Raw genomic sequence first — 19,165 nt, forward strand, 5'->3', positions numbered from 1 at the left:
TCCCTTTCGAGTGCCCCCTCTTTCACAAATTTAAAGTCTGTATATCTCACTGTGCAGATCTTATTGAAATGAAGCCAGCTGTGACTGAATAATTGTAACTGGCGGCACTGATTTCTATAATGACATTGACAAAGAAACTATTTAATATGGTTCTGTAATGTTATATTGCGTCAGTGCATGCCTAATCTTTTTGTCCTCAACTCGACCTCAACCATTCAATTTGCCCAGTGATCTACCGGCAGGGCATGTTTGTGTGAATCATGCATATCCATTCACAACTTTTTGAGATATTGAGACTAACTGTTATATAATATATTGTAATACCCAATATTTAAGGAATATTAAGATAAAGGACTTGACTATGATACCTTAAGATCCTCTGAGTGAGACAGAGTGGCAGTGGAGATGTGTGGGGACCTGAGGGGAAGGAGAGGTGACCCATGCTGTGGGTCAAACATGGACTCACACCCCGTAGCATTGGCAGGAGAAAACAAAGCTAATCTGATGGGAGTAGGTCAGGTCAAATATGCGTGCACGCTCACAGGCAAGTACACTCAAACACTCACATGCTTGCACACACACACACACACACACACACACACACACAGGAGCCCACACACGGCTTACTCATAGCTTTGACAAAGGTGCACAGGCTGCTCACAGCGTTGGCAAAATGACATATTCAAAGGCGTGAAAGAGGGAGAGTGTGTGTGTTCTTGTGTGTGTGTGTGGTATCAACAGATCGTTTGGAAACATCTGGGTCCACAATCAGTATCTCCCTCCCTCTAATTAACTTCCCCTGCATACTCATTTTTCCTCTCCATCCTCCACCAAAAAACCTCTCCTCTGCTCCACATCACCTCGCCATCCTCCTCCCTTCTTCTTCTCTTCTTCTTCTTCTTCTCTTTCAATGCACCTCGAGGCCATCTCAAATGCAGAAGCACACTGGCACAAACACACGAATAACAAGACAGGAAGACACAAATATACACACACACGTGGTTTGATGTAAGGTTGGTTTCTAATGCCATCGTCATGGTAACGCTCCCTCGCTCCTCTGCTCGCACAAACGAACACAGCACATATCCCGGGAATCTGTGTGGATTCTTATGTAACCGCACAACCCCACGCACGGATACAGAGACAGACAGACAGACAGATAGATGGGAGTGAGTCAGTGCTAGACCACATAGTGAGAGCATCTGTCATCAACGTTATACCTTTCACTGTGACAAGAACAGTATGTACCGCTGTGTAACTTCAGCCTCATTATAAGACACACTCCAGTACCACTCGCACCCACGCACACACACGCACATCAGAGGCTCCTTCACTACATAGTGAGAGGCGGAAATAGCTGTTTAACTAGTTATGGCAACACCACTGGCTCATGTATCAGCATACTAATTACTCGTTTTCCTCCCCGAGGGCGCTGTACATGGAAATGGTGTTGGGTAAGTGGGGAGAGGGAGGGCTGGAGAAAAGAGAATGGGGTCAGTAGAAGCATCGCTATAGATATAATGAAGTGACTGGTAATTTTTCGTGGCAGAGCAACACAGGAGGGAAACATGGAGGAAACAAAAGGGGAGATAACGACTTGTGCTGGCCTATTTAAAGCCAGTGTACGGGGTTTGAGCGTGAAGGAATGAGCAAAGCCCAAGTGTGAAAGCGCATGAGTAGATGGCATCCTGCATCAGACTGTTTGGGAAAGGAAAGGCGGTGGAGTGTCTCCACCTCCTCGGCCACTTGTTTACCTTATGTGTGGAGTATTTCATCTGTTGTTTTTGTCGGCCTTGGCGCTGGCGATGATATATTCGTATGTGTGGTCGGGTGATGCATTGCTCGCGCTGGTGCTTAGTAAACCAGATGCCTGGTGTATGATTTATAACAGGATGCCAAATTTGTGAATAGGTGCAGAGAGGCTTGATGAAAGCCTTTTGCTAGTCGAGAAGGTGAGCTTCCACCAGGTTGATCCAAAGGGCCAAGGTCAGTCGGTTTTATCAAGCCAATTTTGAGTCTTGCAGACATCCCTGAAGAAGTTAACAAGTCCCTTTGCTTCTGTTTACAGCTGAAGGTCCTGGGTTGTAGCTGCATCATACATTTAGCAACCTGCAGTTTTTCCACGATGGAGAAAGTACTTCACATGCCAACCTGTAACACCTTCAGGGAGGAAGTAACGACAGCAGCAGCAGTTTGTGTCACGGTGCTACTGTGGCAGTCATGTTGTTTTTCTGTTTTTCTGTGTTCGGTTCTCCCTACCTGATTTTCCCCCCTCACCTGCTCCTTCTCCTGTGTGTGTGTCTGTGGGCGTGGCAGCAGCAGCAGCAGCAGAGTGGCACGTCTGTTCCAGATCATCTCATCACACTCTGGCTTTATCTACCTGGTCTCTCCACCACTTCGGCGCTAGATTATTACACCCCATACAGTGACTGTAGTGCTGCGATTTAGTGTTCTCCATACACTCAGAGTGTTTTGTGTTTCTGACCGTTGCACTAATGCCCTTGCTCTTTGGCTGCAGAAATCTCCAGCGCCGTTCTACACTACTTCCAGTTTGCTCTCCTGTGTTCCTCCATGCCGGCTCCAGCCAACCCTGCCTGCCTGCCTGCCTGCCTGCCTGCCTGCCTGCAAGCCTGGTCTTCTTCTCCCCATTACCCTCTGGAAATCACAGTTTGTGAAATAAAGTCCTTCATTCACTGACTTCCTGTCTCTGATTTTCTGCATTTGGGTCCTAAGAAAAACCCCACCATAACAGCTTGGACCTGCAACTATACTCTTCCTAAGTTTTTGACCTCTGTGTGGGCGACCACAGTTCCTGTCAAGAGTTGTAGAGATTTGTTTTATGACTCTTTACTATTACTATTTTCAACATATTTAAATTTTTCAGCAGCAGTTTGATTAGGTTTAACTACTTGGTAAGATTTAGACAAAGATCACGGTCTGGATTAAAATTAATAAGTCAGTGTTTACTTTTGATTTTACACGGGACAGGACAAGCAATGATCACCCAAAAATGATCTCTGTTTGACATTATGACAATATATGTGACAAGGCACTCACTGCGAGCAGTATATATATATACATTATATATATATATATATATATATATATATATATATATAAGAGAGAGAGAGAGAGAGAGAGAGAGAGAGAGATGGATAGATAGATATAGTTGTGTTTTATATTCTATATTCTGTTGTATTTGGGTTTTACACAGCATCCCAACTAATAGAAAGTATTTATCCAGCAGTAAACAGTATAGACATGTCAGTGTCACCACCTACAGGCATCTAGTGCTGCAGCTGGTGTTCTTTAAAAGAGTCTGTCTGTGAAAGACAAAATGTTATATAAATATGTGAGAAATTCCAGTCCTTGCCTATTAATCATCAACATGTAAACATTTTCAGTTCCAACTGCCGTTGCTGCTGTTTGTGGTGCTAAACGGTGCAGAACTGCATGTCAGACACCTCAAATTTCAGCCCTGCAGACGGATTACATCAGCCGGACGTTGTGCTCTGCATAAATGAAACTGTGTCCTCATCATCACAACGCTCTCTCCCGTTTTCCTTTTCTCACTTGTTTGTTTGTGTGACTGCCAGCCACTCTAATGTTATCCGAAACGCATACAACGTAAAGCGTGGCATACCTTTAACAGAAGAAGCTAACACACAAAAGTACATTTTCATACATGTGCAAACAAGCCTGCATGCACACATCTACAGCTCTTGTTTAGGTAGATTTACAGTGTGTGAGCACAACAGACTGGATGAACATCAAGTTTACAGAGGACTTTAGGCTACATGGGTATATGTGGTATGTGACAGTTTACTTACAACCAAAGCCAAAAAACCCGCATGAATGCTGGTTGGGTCAACGACTCACAAGTGGCCCTAATGACCCTGAAACTCAGAGCTCGCACGTGTCCTTAACGACTCTGTAAGGACACTCCCACACAGAGTCTAAAAGCCTGCGACTCCCTTCCAGTAAGTTAGAACTGAGGAAGCCTCTTGGATGAGAGGTGAAAGGTCTTCAAGAAATCAACATTTGATTTCCAAGTATTGTGTAAAAGTTGGTTACTCCATCTCTGAGGCTTGTCTTCATTGTACCGTGCTAACAGGATCTGAACTGACAAGCAGTGCAATCTCTGTAGCTTTGTCTCAAGTTGGTAAGAGGAGGGGAGGTGAGGAGATATGGTAATCATTGGCCAGTGGCTCACTCACAATTGGCTGCTCGAGATCATCGTGTTTGTGAAAGCCTCCCGGAGGAGCCGCGAGGCCAATCATCTCTTCCACTCCAAGACGGAGTCTGTCTGTTTGTGGTGCATGAAATGTGACTGTCAGGGTCTGCTGACGCACCTGCCTGCAGACACGCACAGACGCATTCACACACACACACCAAAGCTGGTAATTGGGCTCATAAAGCCAAAGGACAAGAGCAGCAAAATCTCACCTCCTGTCTTTGTGTGTAAGTGTTTAAGTGTGTGAGCGCGCAAGCGTTTTTCTGTGTTGCAGTTCAAATGCCCTGGCATACTCTTACCCTCCTAAAACCAGGCAATTTCCTGTGAGGCCAGCGGAGTGTGACAGCAGCAGGTGCCTAATGGGCAAAGCTTAGGAAACAGGGCATTACCAAAATCCAGCAAACTCAATTGTATTAATCCTTGGGATTAGCAGCTTTAATTCTCAACAGTTTAAAAAAGTCTTATTTCCTTTCTGAAAATGGGAGCAGCACGTGACGTGAATATTCAACTGTCTCAAGAGTTTTCCTCCTTGTTTTAGTTGGGAAATCTGTGTTTAAACTTCGGTCTGCAGCCGTAATTCCACATCTTGATGTCGAGATCCAAAAAAGAGGAGAAAAGAAAAGAAATGACCACAAGCAGAGGCATCAAATCAGAGAATCCTGTCAGTACCTTCAAATCTCTGGTTTACCTGTCAGCTCCATGATGAGCGCACTTTTTGCTAATTAACGATCAATCCCTTGCTGATATCAAAGGCCCATTATCTTAACCCCACTCTACACATCGCCCCCAAGACCACTGAAAACTGTCAGTTTTAATCTCCCTCCCCGCCGCCGTCCTCCCATCTCTCTCTCATACACACACAGCTTTCAAATAAGGGATTTAGATTACAGTGAACAGTGCTGGCTTCATGATGATGAAGTGTGTGTACTCTGAGGGTGAGCCTTATTGGAATTCATATGATGTTTGTCGACTCCCTTCATATAAACAGGTGGCTGTGTGGAGATAACGTACAGCATATTGTGCCGGCGATGATGCACCCGTACGCGCACGGTGTGGTGTGTGTGTGTGCGCGCTTCCTTTTTTAATCCTAAAGCAGTCAGAGGGACATTTATTAATCTCTCTATTTCAGAAGAGGAGCGTCGCAGCCTTTCAGGTGTATGAGCAGGGATTCCTGAACAGATGTCACCCTGTATCCAACCAGTATGGAGCTGCAACAACAAAACAAAGACCAGTTTTGCTTTGTTGCCATTGCTGCAGAAAGGTGCACAACAAAAGGCTCCATCTTTCTGCTCCCCATCCATATTCTCTAACGCATACTTCCCCCAATTTCACCAATTTTCGATTACTCCAAAGGTCACATGAGCGGCTTGGCTGTGCCTGAGCCAGAAGATGAGCACTGCTTTTGTAAAAGACTGGGCGTGTCCTTTGTTTTTTGTTGTTGTTTTTTTTCAAAATAGACCACATGCGATAGCAAGCCTGCGCCTTTATTCATCGTCAAGGTAACAAGAACCTGACTGTCACCGTAGAGACGCGAAGTTCCGCTCGTCATGAATGAGGATCAAGAAAAAAAAACAGAAGCAAGGATTTAAGGTGTGTGTGTGTGTGTGTGTGTGTGTGTGTGTGTGTGTGTGTGTGTGGCCCACTCCTTTCTTTGATCCAAATAAAAGATGAGTTTTTTCCAGTTTCCTCTGCCGACGCCTTCGCTATAGCACTACGACGACATGCTGACCTTGCCACTTCGCATCCGGTGGCTAGTCAACCTCTGCATTGATCTCTTGTTTCAAAGGCTCAGAAACACAGGCTGACAGGGCTGACAGAGCCATTACACTTCATCACGGCTAAATCAAATAGACTTCACACTGTGCCAGAATGATTTAGGGCACTTGTTAAAGGTGCTTTAAATAACACTTTCGTCTCGTCCCATGACAAAGTAATTCACAGTTTATCTGCAAATGTGATTGGGTAGCTTAATACGAGACAGTGCTGCAGTACAGTACGTGTCTAACTGTTGCATCCTAGAATATTTCCTCCACATTAGATGCTACCTTGTTCTATTCATGTCCCTTAAAAGCCACCGTGAGCTGTGCCAAAGACCGAGACGTGCAAGCTTCTTGGTCACCGATCGACGTTTGGACACTGAGTTATAAATAACTAGACGCTGCTTTAACAAATTATCCTCGCTTTGAAAGCTGCTATGACTCACTCAGCCCACACAGTTTTTCATTTGAATGTTACAGTAAACCACTAATAGCCCTCTTACTGTATAAGGTCACAACATCATCGCTGGTTATCGGCAGAGGAAAGCTAATTTATATTGGGGAGAAGAGAAAAATACATTTTCTGTGTGATTTTGGAGAAAGTGAAAATGCTTCTAGCGCTGTTATAACAAACCTATCTGTAAAGACAGAATACAATGTGATTTTTGATGCTTCAGTTTGTGTAGGAATACCTTTGCTGTACACATTTTTCTCAATAATGTGTATCATTATATGTGAGCCTAAGGTCTGAAAAGAATGAGTTCTCTGTCATTTAAAACTTTTAGCTTGGCAACTGACTTCAAAGCACAGGCTGAGCGAGCGACTGCGTCATCAAGACTGTCAGTCTCCAACATAACAAGGAGTCTGAGTTAGGAGACCAGTCAATGCTGGCCGCATTCATCCTTTAAAGGGATTGTGAGACTTGACTCACACTTGTCCTCAGAGACTTGAGAAGTGACCCTTTAAGACAACACTGTTGTGTCGAGTCTGACAGCGATCAGCCAAGATGATATTTTTCCCTAAAAGAAATCAGAATGGGAGCAACCCTAAAGTTTTGCAGTAATACTTTAGCATTTCTAAGCGTGCACTGTAGCAGCATGCTTGCAGAATAGTTTAAAGCAGACGTTAGACAATATTGCTGTGTATTTGAAACTCTGAACTTCAGCCAAAAGAAAATGTAACATCGCTGTCACGGCATCCAAAGGCAGTGATGCCTTGAACGGTAGCAGTTTGTGGTGGGTTTTTTTTTTAAATGCACTCCAAAAATCATGTTGAATAATTTATTTTCCGGCAAGGGGATTACAAACGTTGACAAAAGCGGTTCCATATTTCGATTTTAACTCCAAAGATGTTGACACAATAACAAAAGAAATATAGGGTATAGCATTGATGACAGCCTCAGCCGACACTGACTAATCAGCAGCCATGACCAGGTGAGTATACAGAGACTATTCAGTCACCTGACTACACAGTTAAAGGAGCACTATGTAGTTTTTGAGAAGAAATTCAAACTATTAATAAGGTAATAATACAAACTCATAACTGAATAAACAAGCTGTTCTCAGAGGAAAGAGGTCCCCAGAACACTGTCTGAAGCTAGAAAGGTGGCAGGGTCCGCCACATATAAATAAAGTAAAACCGTATGAAATTGTGTTGTCCTTTAAAGTCAGTTTGTTTATTCAGTCATGAAATGACGAGAGTTTGTTTCTTTACTTTGTTTAGGCTTAAAAAAACCGTTGTTTCTCAGATGAATTTAAGATGATCTTTACCGTTACTCTGCTATAGATCCCAGGTGCATTAAGCAGAAACTGCAGACAATGTTTTACAGGTGAGTTGCTCAGTTAAAGGGGATGCTGCTGCCTGGCACTTTCTCCTGGCTAGTTTAGCCTGCAGCACTATCAAAGTCATAATTTGTGTGGCTAAAAAACAGATATGGACCTTTAATTGTGTATTTATATTTCACACACTATATATTTAGGGTTTTTAATAAGGAGGTAGTTGATGCACATGACCGAACAACACTCCTAGCAAACACATGGCTTTACTTCTGCCCTCATCCAAAAAGGAGACAAATTAGAGATTTCTTAAAAAGGAGGCTCTTAATTGGACTGGTTGCCAACCAGTCCAATTAAGAGCCTCCTTTTTAGACCCTCGGTATGGCCAGGACGACTTCTTTTCTCTTTTTCACTTGTCTATTACTCTACACTGCAGACATCCAAAGCTCACATGGCAGGCCTCTCTACTGCCTGTGTTTTTGCAATATTAGCTGGTGCTGAAATAGTGTCATTTCAGCTCCCTCTTCTGTTCATTTGCATGTCCTTGTACTTTTTATTATGCATTTGTTATGCATTGCAAATGCCAGAGAACTGGATAAAACTATTCATTCTGCCAACATCACCAAATGGGACAAGCATCTTATCGAGCGCCTGTATTGTGTATTTAAAAAGACATTAACCAAGATGCTAAAATCCATATTCTAAACATATATATATATATATTCAAAGAAGAATTCTGGGAACATTTCAGACTACAAACCCAAAAGCCTGCAAGCCATTTATCATAAAAATCTTCTACAAGTTCTGCCTGTAGAGTGAGACTCTGGATAAACAAAATCACCCAACAGTTACAAGATGCTTATCTGGAAAACTAGATAAATGAAAGACAGATTCAATGCAAACATAACTGTTATCTGGTCCTGAATAGTGAGTACAAGCTGGCAGAATGTCTTTTCACTGTGTGAGATCAAAAGCAGAGATCAATCTTGAGGCAGCCACAGTCTGGCCACACACCACATAAGAAAAATCAGAGAACCTACAGAAGGAAGTAGTCAGTGTGCAACTGGGGAGAAACTGCAACATTCAGTTTTAATTTGTCGATGGTTCAGAAATCCATACAGAGGAAATAAAGCTGCGTTTGCGTGCAGCAACATTTAGGAACTAATTGTTATTTTAATTGCCGGCTATTAACAACTTTCCAACGCACTCGATTTTGTATCCCTTAAGGCAAGAGATGATTCTTTCAAAACAGCTTTTTACAAATGAGTAAATTTGTTTGTGTTGTTTGTGTGTCACACATTTGTTCGTCTAATTTACTGACGCATGGATTTAAAGGATTTATCATTTGCTTAATCCATCTGAGCCTTCAGTTGTGTGCATCCTTAATATATTGCAGTTGTCCCTGAGAGAAAGTAGAGGAATCTCTGCGAGGGAGGGATGCTGAAAGAGAGAAGATGCATGGAGGATATTTACTTTGAAATGTTAAGCCTTGCAAACAAAGCTTAAGCTCACCCTAAAAGTAAAGATGTTTCAAGAAGAATTATGTGATGCGCACACAAACGCCACTTACAACACTGTGAACACACACCGACAATGATGGGTGTCAAATTCAATGATTGCCGTTACTCCCCGATACCTGATAATACAAACGTGCTTTGCGTTTATAGCAGCGCTGCAATCTCCCATCTATCTTTTCCTCTCTCTTGGTTCCTAAACCCTCATCTCTGTCTCCATCTCCTCTCCTCCCTCTGTGCTGTGTTCCTTCTCCTCTTTTCATCTCTGTCACTGTCCTCCAGCTGGCTAGGTGAGATAACTCCTCCACACCGAGATACTCTCAGCTCATTGGCCGGGTGATGGAACACAGGGCAGCAATCAAACACTGCATCATTAGTCGTGGAGATCATGAGCTGAGGCAGCGTGTTTATCTGGTCTTACTGATCCTGCACTGTCCTAATCCATCCTGCACGTCCCACAACTCTCCAGAAACACACTCCATTCTGGCGTGTCTGCACAATAGCTCCATTTTGTTTAAACACCTAATTCCCCTCTGAAAGCGGAGAAATCAGATTTGTTTGAAAGACAACTCGGCACTCTTACAATGACTGACAAAGTTAAAAGATTATTTTCGCCTCCGCGTATTAGAGTTCGCTCTGTTGATTTAAGGCTGATAAAAGTGACTGGCAGGATTTAATATGTGTGATTGCGTTTGGTAATTACACTTCATTCACTGACAACACTTAATATCATCTTCCATTAACTTAGACGATGAGCAACGCAAGTGTGCAAATGTATACGTGCAAGTGTCTGTGTCTTGGACTCTGCTTTACACACACTTCATGAAACACAGCTACGGCCGGCTAACACATGAAGCAGCCCCATAAGAACACAAGGATAAAGGAACCTGGAAAGAAGAGAGTGGACTGTTAATTGTAATGAAACAAGACAAAGGGTCTGCAGTCATGCTAATGGCTCTGTGGGGCAGTACTTAAGCAAAGTGGTGCTTTGGGCTGCACTGTTAACTGAAATGTTATCAAAATCGCAATACTGCCAAATCCCTAATGCAAAAATGAAGGTGAAATATATAACAAAACAGAAGTATTGTAGTGCTGCAGAGATGTCTTGACCTGTCAAAAAATTAAAATATGCTAAGTATCGTGCAGCCCTGTTGGTGCTTCAGCTTAATGCTAACATCAGCATGCTAGTATACAGGCAATGACACTGCTAACATGTCGCAGCTGAGCAGATATCATGTTAACCATGTCGGCTATCGTAGTTTAGCATGTTAGCATGCTAACATTTGCTATTTAGACCAAAGTAGAGCTAAAGTTCATTAGAACATTAGCTTTGCAACAGGTATTTGGATGAAGAGCAGATTTTGAGACCATCACGGCCCACCGCGTCTTTTGACCATCCAACCTGACCGTTTGGGAGATAGAGAGTCAGAATGAATTCATTTGGATGGCCAGGATTACTGATATCTAACAAAACATTTTTGATTACAGCAGACTGTAAACATGAACACCAACATACTATAGGTCAAGGCAACCACACGAACTGCAGTCAACAACAGCCAAGAGATGAAAAGGAAGAAATATTCTGCAGACTCCTTTATAAAATCTCTCAATTTTGAGAGTTGATGAGTTTGGAGAAACCTAAACTTTGTGAAACGCTGTCTATGATAAAGTCTTAATTATTTGGTCATTCTCGTAAATTCGGCTAATGTTTATATATGAAGACATATCCTGCCTTGTGTGAAAACATGGTGTCCAATACAGATGTTTCAGGACAGGATCTCCTAAACCAGACAATTGGCAAGTAAGATTAGGCATTATGATCAAAAAGGTTTTTATATCATGTGGACAATCAACTGACAGTTTTTATAATGCCTTGTTTTAAGGGGTGCTTCAGCCCCCTCAGCCCCTGTACTTCCCCTGTCTTTGCTTATTTGTACAAGATTTTATGCCAATCCATCCGTTTTTTTAATTTTGGCTAAAGAAGTGGATCAACAGACTAATGTTGCCATCTACAGAGCCACGCTGCTAGCATGGTTAAAAACAAGTGTGGAAAAAGTGTGAATGGTGTAATATCAAAAAGAGGATGAGATTTTTCACTTTAAAAAAATAAATAAAGAACCCTAAGTGACCAGTCTCCCTGCATAACTGACTAAGCATAGTTAATACAGATGATACAGACTGCTGTCGCTCACTGCATAAACCTCATGTTAACTTATTCACGTTTTTACTGTCAGGATTGAAGTCTATCTTAAATGACCAGTCAAATCAACACAAACTAAAAAGGTCTGCTTTAAACAACATTCCCTTCCAACTAATCTTGCAAATTCATGACAGTAGATGTTGCGTCATTGCTGAATTGACAATCATTTTTCCATTTGAACCGCTTCCTGGTATCTCTTAGTGTCATGCTAAAGCAGCGAGCTAACCGGCTTGAAGCTCTGTGCGCCATTAACAGGCAAGTTTGGAAGAAACCGTGTTTGGGAAAGTGTGAAGAGTTTTTGAAACACATTAGTAACATTAGGACTCAAGCTGTTGCAAGCTGTTATGGTGGGTGGGTTCGAGTGTTGAGGGACGAGTGCACCCTGGTGGCCCCTCATAGACTGTTCATCTGAGTGCCTGAGAGAAGTTAAATAGTGCTGTGCTGCCATCCTGTGTTTACAACATATGTGAGCATGACTGTGCACTGAAGACCCCCTATATGTTCTTAAATAAAGTAGAGTGAGATTAAATATCTATCTATCTATCTATCTATCTATCTATCTTAAAATGTGTGGTGCTGCCATCTCCTGTCTCTTACTATGCACAACCTCAGAGTGCGTTCATCACTCTTTCATCTGAACACTGACAAGCAGCACGTTGACAGACCTGATCCCAGAAAAGGTTTACCGCTCCAATACAATCCGCCAACAAGCAGCGGTCTGTCTGACTCTTCTGACAGGTCGTTTGGTTGTTAGGTCTGACCTTTGTCAGCGTGCATCTCGTGTCCAAGCCTCAAATATGATAACATTTCAAGAAGAAAGGTTAATGGGGGGCTCAGGCAAATTTAGAGAAGGTCAAACACCTTCACACAGAGACACAATATCATGAAGAAACAAGCAACTCAATAGAAGCACATGTCTCAAAGGCTGAATCAGTAAATGATCTGAAGAGCAGGAGAACATCATTAGCTCTATAAGGCCATCACATAGTCTGGATTACTAGGTATCCTGTTCAGCAATCTTCATTTCAAGTGAAGTTCATTTTGCTTATTAAATGTGTGAAGACCACATGCACAATGGCTCTTAGATTAAGCACTTCCACACTTCACCCAGCAGGTGGTGCTGCAGCTCCCTCACAGAGCCCTCACAGGTATTTATGACCTCATTGTGAGCCAGTAAAACCCAAAGTCATCCTGTAATGTGATGTCACACATTAACACAGCGCTTACCAGAACATAATGGACACCCGCTTGCTCGGCTCACTGTATCATTTCAAGGGTTGAGGTCATGTTGACTCATCGTCACTATGCTATTCTGAGATGAGCTGCCTGCTCAGAGAGAAATGTCCTCAGCGGCTGCATCAGCAGGCTGTGCCCCTGGGAAGATTAAAGAGGGAAGACCAGCAGGTTTCATGATGTCAGCAGGGGGCCATGAGCTCGACACACGATGGCTCGATTAGAGTATGATGTTATCAGGAGCTGCTTGATCAGTCACAAAATAAAGGATATGACAAATAATGTTGAAGCTAAGCATACAGATATTTAAATAACAGCTGTGAAGCACACCATATTCAGTGGAAAAAAGTTGTCATTTGGTAGCGAGGAAAGTTAATGATAGTCCTAGATATACTGTATGATTATGTGTAAGGCTACAACTTATGTATATTATTTTCCATATCATTGAATCTGCTGATTGTTTCCTTGATTAATGAATTAATTATTTAGCGTATAAAGTGTCAGAGAATAGCTGAAAAAAATGTAAATTCCTTGTTAATAATATTCATAAATATACAGCTTACTATCAGAGCTAAGCTAAGAGTTACTTTTGAAAAATGATATAATTGATTGTACAGGATCAGTCATTTTACCATAAATGATTCTGATGTGTTTGTCTTTTATTTTTGTGCAAATGTTTTGTGTGTGTTGTGCTGTTTCGTCTGTAATATTGAGTCCTGAGTTTAGTGTAATGTGTAAAGGCCCTTGTAAGGATCTGCACTGCAGACCAGCTTAGGTTATAATTGCTGTGGTATGTGGCAGTGCCCCCTGATAAATACTTGTCCCTATAAAAATAAACATTTACATATATAAATAGAGTTTTACAGGGCTTTGGCTTAGTGCAAAAAAGGGTATCCACTGTCATTCTCACCACAGCTCTATAAATATTCACAACAATTTAAGCATTAAATGACTATTATGGCAGGATAGAAGAATTTCAGAGTAGATATAAATTCACAGAGAAATTTTCTTGTTGAGTGCTTTTTGCTGTTTTGTGGAGTTTTTGTGCTGTTTTGTATATATATTCTTGTTGAGTTTGTTTGTGTTGCATTGTATATATTGAGTTTGTTTGTGTTATATTGTATATATTTTGTTGTTTAGCTTTGTGTATTTATGTTATTTTGTTTATATCTTCTATCTGAGTTTGGAGTTTGTGCTGTATTGTTTATATAATCTTGTTGAATATTGTTTGTGTTGTTTTGTATATATTTCCTTGATGACTTTTGTGTATTTGTACTGTTTTGTATATATTTCCTTAATAAGTTTTGTGAATTTTTGCTGTTTTGTACAGAATTTCTTGTTGAGTTTTTGGTATTCGAGCAGTTTTGTTTACATTTTTTTGGTGAGGTTGTTTATTTTTTGTGCTGTTTTGTGTGGATTTTCTTGTGAGTTTTGTGTATGTGTATAAAAGGCACATCTTAGAACACATTGCAAACTAGCCTAGGCTATAAATGAAGTGGTATGTGGCACTGGTCCATGTCATACACTGGTCCCTCTAAAAATAAAACAACCCATACAAAATAAGTAATTGAAAATATGTCCGAGCAGTATAAAAATAAACTAGTGACTTAGTACAATTTTTAAATGCTCATAACTGTGACACATTCTCAGCACGTGATGAATATCATAGAGAAGTAGTCACAGTACATGTAAATTGACAAAATCCTCTTTCTGCCATCTCATGCAGTCTTTCCTACTCAGCATAAACACTGTATATTACAATCTATAACACACAATATATACGTAAATAATTAAAACAATCAATCACAGATGAGCTTAAGAGCACAGCTGTTTCCTATCAGTGGCTGGTTTCCTCTAGTCTTTTCCCTTGAGAGCATTAATATTGATGACGTGGAAGAAGGCTGACCAAGCTCTCTCCCACTCTCTCTCTCTCTCTCCACCATCTCTCTCTCTCCCCCTCCCTCCCTCTTATACCCACACCCTTGATGCAGGCAGGCGTGCACACACCGGCAGATTCACTCAGCTTCCGCATCGCTCTCCCTTCTCCATCTCTGTGTCTCTATCCCTCCCTGTTCTCTCCGCTGGTGGATTTTAGCCCCACTGCTGCGTGGAACACCGGTAAGGAAGAATCATCTTGTTCTTTATGTCTCTTTATGTGCCGTGTGTCTCCTTCTGGTTCTTTTTTTACTAGAGTCAAACAAAGGATTGGGGTGTGGCTGGATGAGGGGAAGCTGACTGCTGATGGCAGCTGTGAAATGATGTAAAAGAGGGATGTTGAGGATGATTATGATGGTGGTGGTGATGATAAGGGAACAATAGAGCAAATGTTTGAATAATCAGGTTTACTGATGAATTGAAAAAAGGTGAGACTATGACTACTGCTGCTGCTGCTGCTGCTAGTATCAAGACTTCGCAGGGCTGGATATGGAAACCATTTGCCGCTGAGGGTAGTGAAGAAACGATTGCCTTGCTTCAAGAAACTGACATGTTTAAAATTCTGGCCACGTGCCCAGCATGTCTATTTCTATATCAGACCTTTTTTATTAGGCCCCATTCAAATTCAGACCAGTGAGAATAATTTTACAGCAGCTTGGTTTACAAACGATTGGCTGTAGGCTGGTGGTCCTGTCACATTACAGCAGCAGTGGCTCAAACAGGCGTGACTGGGCCAGACTGTGAAAGGCAGATTAGTCAGACCTGAGGCTAGGTCAGGAATATGACTGCAGTGGAGCCTGTGGAGCCTCCATCCACGAGGCTGCAGGGGTGGATGCAGAAGAGAGAGAGAGAGAGAGAGAGAGAGAGAGAGAGAGAAGGAGAGAGAGAGGGAGGATGCGGAGGGAGAGAACAAAGACCTCAGAGAGGGAAAAGAAGAGACAAAGGAAAGAACAGACAGATGGGTAAAAATAGGCACATGCGAGCTACATAGGCGTTTTGTAAAGGAGAATATCGAGACAGAGGATGTGTGGGAGGCGGCCACCACTCACAGGCATGCATGTGGACGTGTCTGAGCTGCACATGTGGTAGCCACTCCCTTTATGTGCAGTCGGTTATTTTAGATGGCAGACAAAGCCATTAAGATTTCTGACAGCTTTCCTGATCGCTTGTCAAACATTGCTCCACACATTTGCTCTTGAATACATCCTATACAATACACGAATAAGCTCCTTCTGTGTTGCTGCATTATCAATATGATGGCTGACAGGAAAGGTCAAACGTGCACTCAGGTGGGATTTCTTTTTTTCGTCCTTTACAGCCAAAATGTCTGACAAGCCTGACATGACTGAGATCGCCCGTTTCGACAAGACAAAGCTGAAGAAGACAGAGACAAAAGAGAAAAACCCTCTGCCCACCAAAGAGAGTGAGTGTCCCTCGAGTCTACAGTATGTGTGTGAAGCCTTGATCCAACCCCTGCAACAATTTTCCTGTCTGTCATCGCTCAGCACTTCAAGTGCTGACAAAAGACTACATGCTGAGCAAGCAGAGCAGCAAAAAAAATCCCAAATTGCTGCAGCATCAGCACATCATCAACACACAGCATGCCTCTCACGTATTCACTACACACACGCCTGCTGATCTAAACTGTCCTCTTCTCTTCTTTCCCCAGCCATTGAGCAAGAGAGGAAAGGCGATGCCACACCTTGACTTCTGAGCACATGAAGAAAAGAAGCTGAGATGCCACAGCAAAAAGCACTTTCTTTTGATTATCACAGTATTTCAATCTCTTACTTTGTCTTCAGATAAGGGTGCTCTTGAGCTCCCTGGGGTGCCGTAAATGTTCATGGCATCCTCACATGGGGGTTCTCTTACCACTCTAGTGGAAAAACTTTAGCCTGGGTGCCTGTCTTGCACTGTTAGCCTGTAGCTAGCATGTCTCCAATATTGCCAAACTGGAGAGTGGTGTAGTGATGTAGCACAGAAAGACAGGCAGGCATCCAGGCTATGGGGAGGTGGGGTGGGGTGGGGAGGTCTACATCATGGGAGTCTAATCATGTGGGATGTTTTCTTAATAAACTTTTTACTTTTCTTTATGAAATAAATATGAAGACGTGAAACCAGTCAGACCTGTACATAATGCTGTCTTCTTTATGTCTACGTGCTCATACATGAACCGATGAGGTGTGGACTGATCACACTCGGCCATTGAAAAAATACGCATTAGGTGCCTGTACGGTAAATAAAGTACTGCAGTAACCGCACCTCACACGGTATATAAATGCATACTCAGTGTCTCTGTGTCGATGTAATTTGAACAATCCCACATCAACGTAAGGTGTCATCATATTTTCAAGATGTAAACAAAGTGAAATGCACAAACAGCTGCCATTATTTAGTGTATTTTATTGAATTGGTCATTTAAGAAGAAAGGTTAGCCGTACATGTTTTAATTCCTTCATAACACTGTATGCCAAGTGGCTAATAAAAGAGCCCAACCGACAATTGATTATTGAAGCTGATGCAGATACTGACATTAGGGTGTGAAAAATTCAGATATCGATATAGTGGCTGATATAAAACTTTTTTTTATATCATTGATTCCTCCAATGTAAAACATGTACATACATACATACATACATATGTAAGAAAGGCGGGATATTTTTCATATGAAAGGTGCAGTATGTAAGAATTGGCCACCTTTCAAATTCATACTCCAAACAAAAAGGGCGCTGCATACCACAAAAGTAACTGCTAACTGCTGCTAACTGTAGTTGCCCATAGCTAGTTAACTCAGTGAGCCATGCAGACAGCGAGTCAGACTGGGAGCAAAGGGACCAGGGAGTGTTAGTGTTTACACTTATAGCACAGGGGCTTTGGACCAGAACTAGGCTAGCTGGTTAGCATGCTAACTTCAGTATGTATCTCTACAACACAATACATAAGGATCATAATGTCAAAACTGCTATTTATTCACATTCTGTTAATAAATTTAGTTAGTTTTGAATGTTTTAACTAAAATTCTTACATAGTGCCCCTTTAACAATGAGCCCATTATCTAAAATGAAACCAGTGTACTGAAACAAACAAACTTATAAATCACCCAAAGCATCTTTTTCTGCATTCTAATCTATTGGTGCATATAGGAGAACATGTATGCAAATACGGATATAGCTGTGATGGGCCAATAGCAGTAGCGAATATTAATCTTACAACTATTTTCATATTAAACTAAACAAACACATGAATACATTATCAACAAAACTTTAAAAATAAATAATTGAATGAAAGTCAGTTCTCTATTATGACTTGTTTAGTCCTGTCTCAAACGTTTCGAGCTAGCTTGGTATTAGAGTTTAACTGATTATGGACAAAATTGACAGTTTGTTACTGGACAGAATATCAACTGGCAACAATTCTGATTCAATTTGATAAAGTCATTTCGCAAACACAAAAGAAAAACTATTTGAAAAGAAAATGTAATGATTCCAGCTTCTCAGATTTGAGTATTTGCTAGAAGTTTTCTGACTTCTTGTTGTAGACCCTGCCTCGGGCTCTGGACATTTCTGATGGGGACTGTTCAATATTTTATTGACTAAAAGTTTAATTTTCGAAAATAATCATCAAGTCGTGTACTCGGCAGATAAATGAATAATAGAGCTCATCATTAGTCACGGCCCTACTTCACATCATTTAGTGAATATTAACAGATGCATCCTGTGACGTGGGATACAAAGACTGTGGCTTTGGGTTCCTCTATTGTTACTGCAGCTAACAGGAACTAGCCTGCTAGCTGGAGGATGGAGGATGGAGGAATGTGATTGGCTGAACAGCAAGGGGAGGCGCGCATTGGTTACAATTATACTGTCATAATTTTTTTATTTTTTTTTTTAAAAAACAACACTTTAGAAATACAGTTGCACCATTATGAATGATATAAACATTTGACTGAGTGGCATTTTAAATAAATAAAACTATTATTTGATAGTATTAAAGATAAAATGACATTTCCTAAAGCCAGTGATTTCAGTTTCAATGTATTTAATTACTCCACTATTTTTGACTTTTCTGCATTAATGCTGACATTACTTATTTACGTAGCCTGTCATGTATTTAGTACAGGTTATTCTCTGATAACTATAATGGTCATTCACAGCCCAGAATCTCCTCCTGACTGATGTCTCTGGCTGGCGTCAGCAGTCCTGCCACCCTCCCCTCGGCCTGTCAAGCCCGTCACCTCCTGAGCCTTTATGGCTCTATTTCTCTCACCTCACACGGCCATAAATCAGCCGTCAACGCTGCTCTAATGTGTCTGAAATGTCTGTTAGAACAATTTAATTAACGCGCATTTTTTGCTTCATGTTATTCTAAGTCGTGACCACCGCGTTTCCTCTGGTGTGAACTGGAATACACATCATTGAAACTGGCATAAAAAATAATATCAATAATGAAGATCTTAAATTATGATTCTTATGATTAACTGTTATTAGTTTCAAGAATGGCACATATATCAAAATCTA

General features: G+C 41.5%; 2 protein-coding genes across 2 annotated transcripts in view; one reads left to right on the top strand and one right to left on the bottom strand.

The window, feature by feature from the left end:
* The window catches only part of gria1a (glutamate receptor, ionotropic, AMPA 1a), a 205,847-nt gene that overhangs the window by 174,631 nt on the left and 12,051 nt on the right, over positions 1-19,165 (bottom strand). The gene's annotated exons all lie outside the window — the stretch shown is intronic.
* Positions 14,673-16,772, top strand: tmsb2 (thymosin beta 2). The gene is made up of 3 exons (XM_084352497.1): positions 14,673-14,831; positions 15,967-16,071; positions 16,318-16,772. The coding sequence occupies exons 1-3, from the start codon at positions 14,699-14,701 to the stop codon at positions 16,353-16,355; spliced, it is 276 nt and encodes a 91-aa protein (XP_084208623.1). The 5' UTR covers positions 14,673-14,698; the 3' UTR covers positions 16,356-16,772.

This window comes from Pagrus pagrus, assembly GCF_965226575.1.
Source record: "Pagrus pagrus genome assembly, chromosome: 5".
Lineage (NCBI taxonomy): Eukaryota > Metazoa > Chordata > Actinopteri > Spariformes > Sparidae > Pagrus > Pagrus pagrus.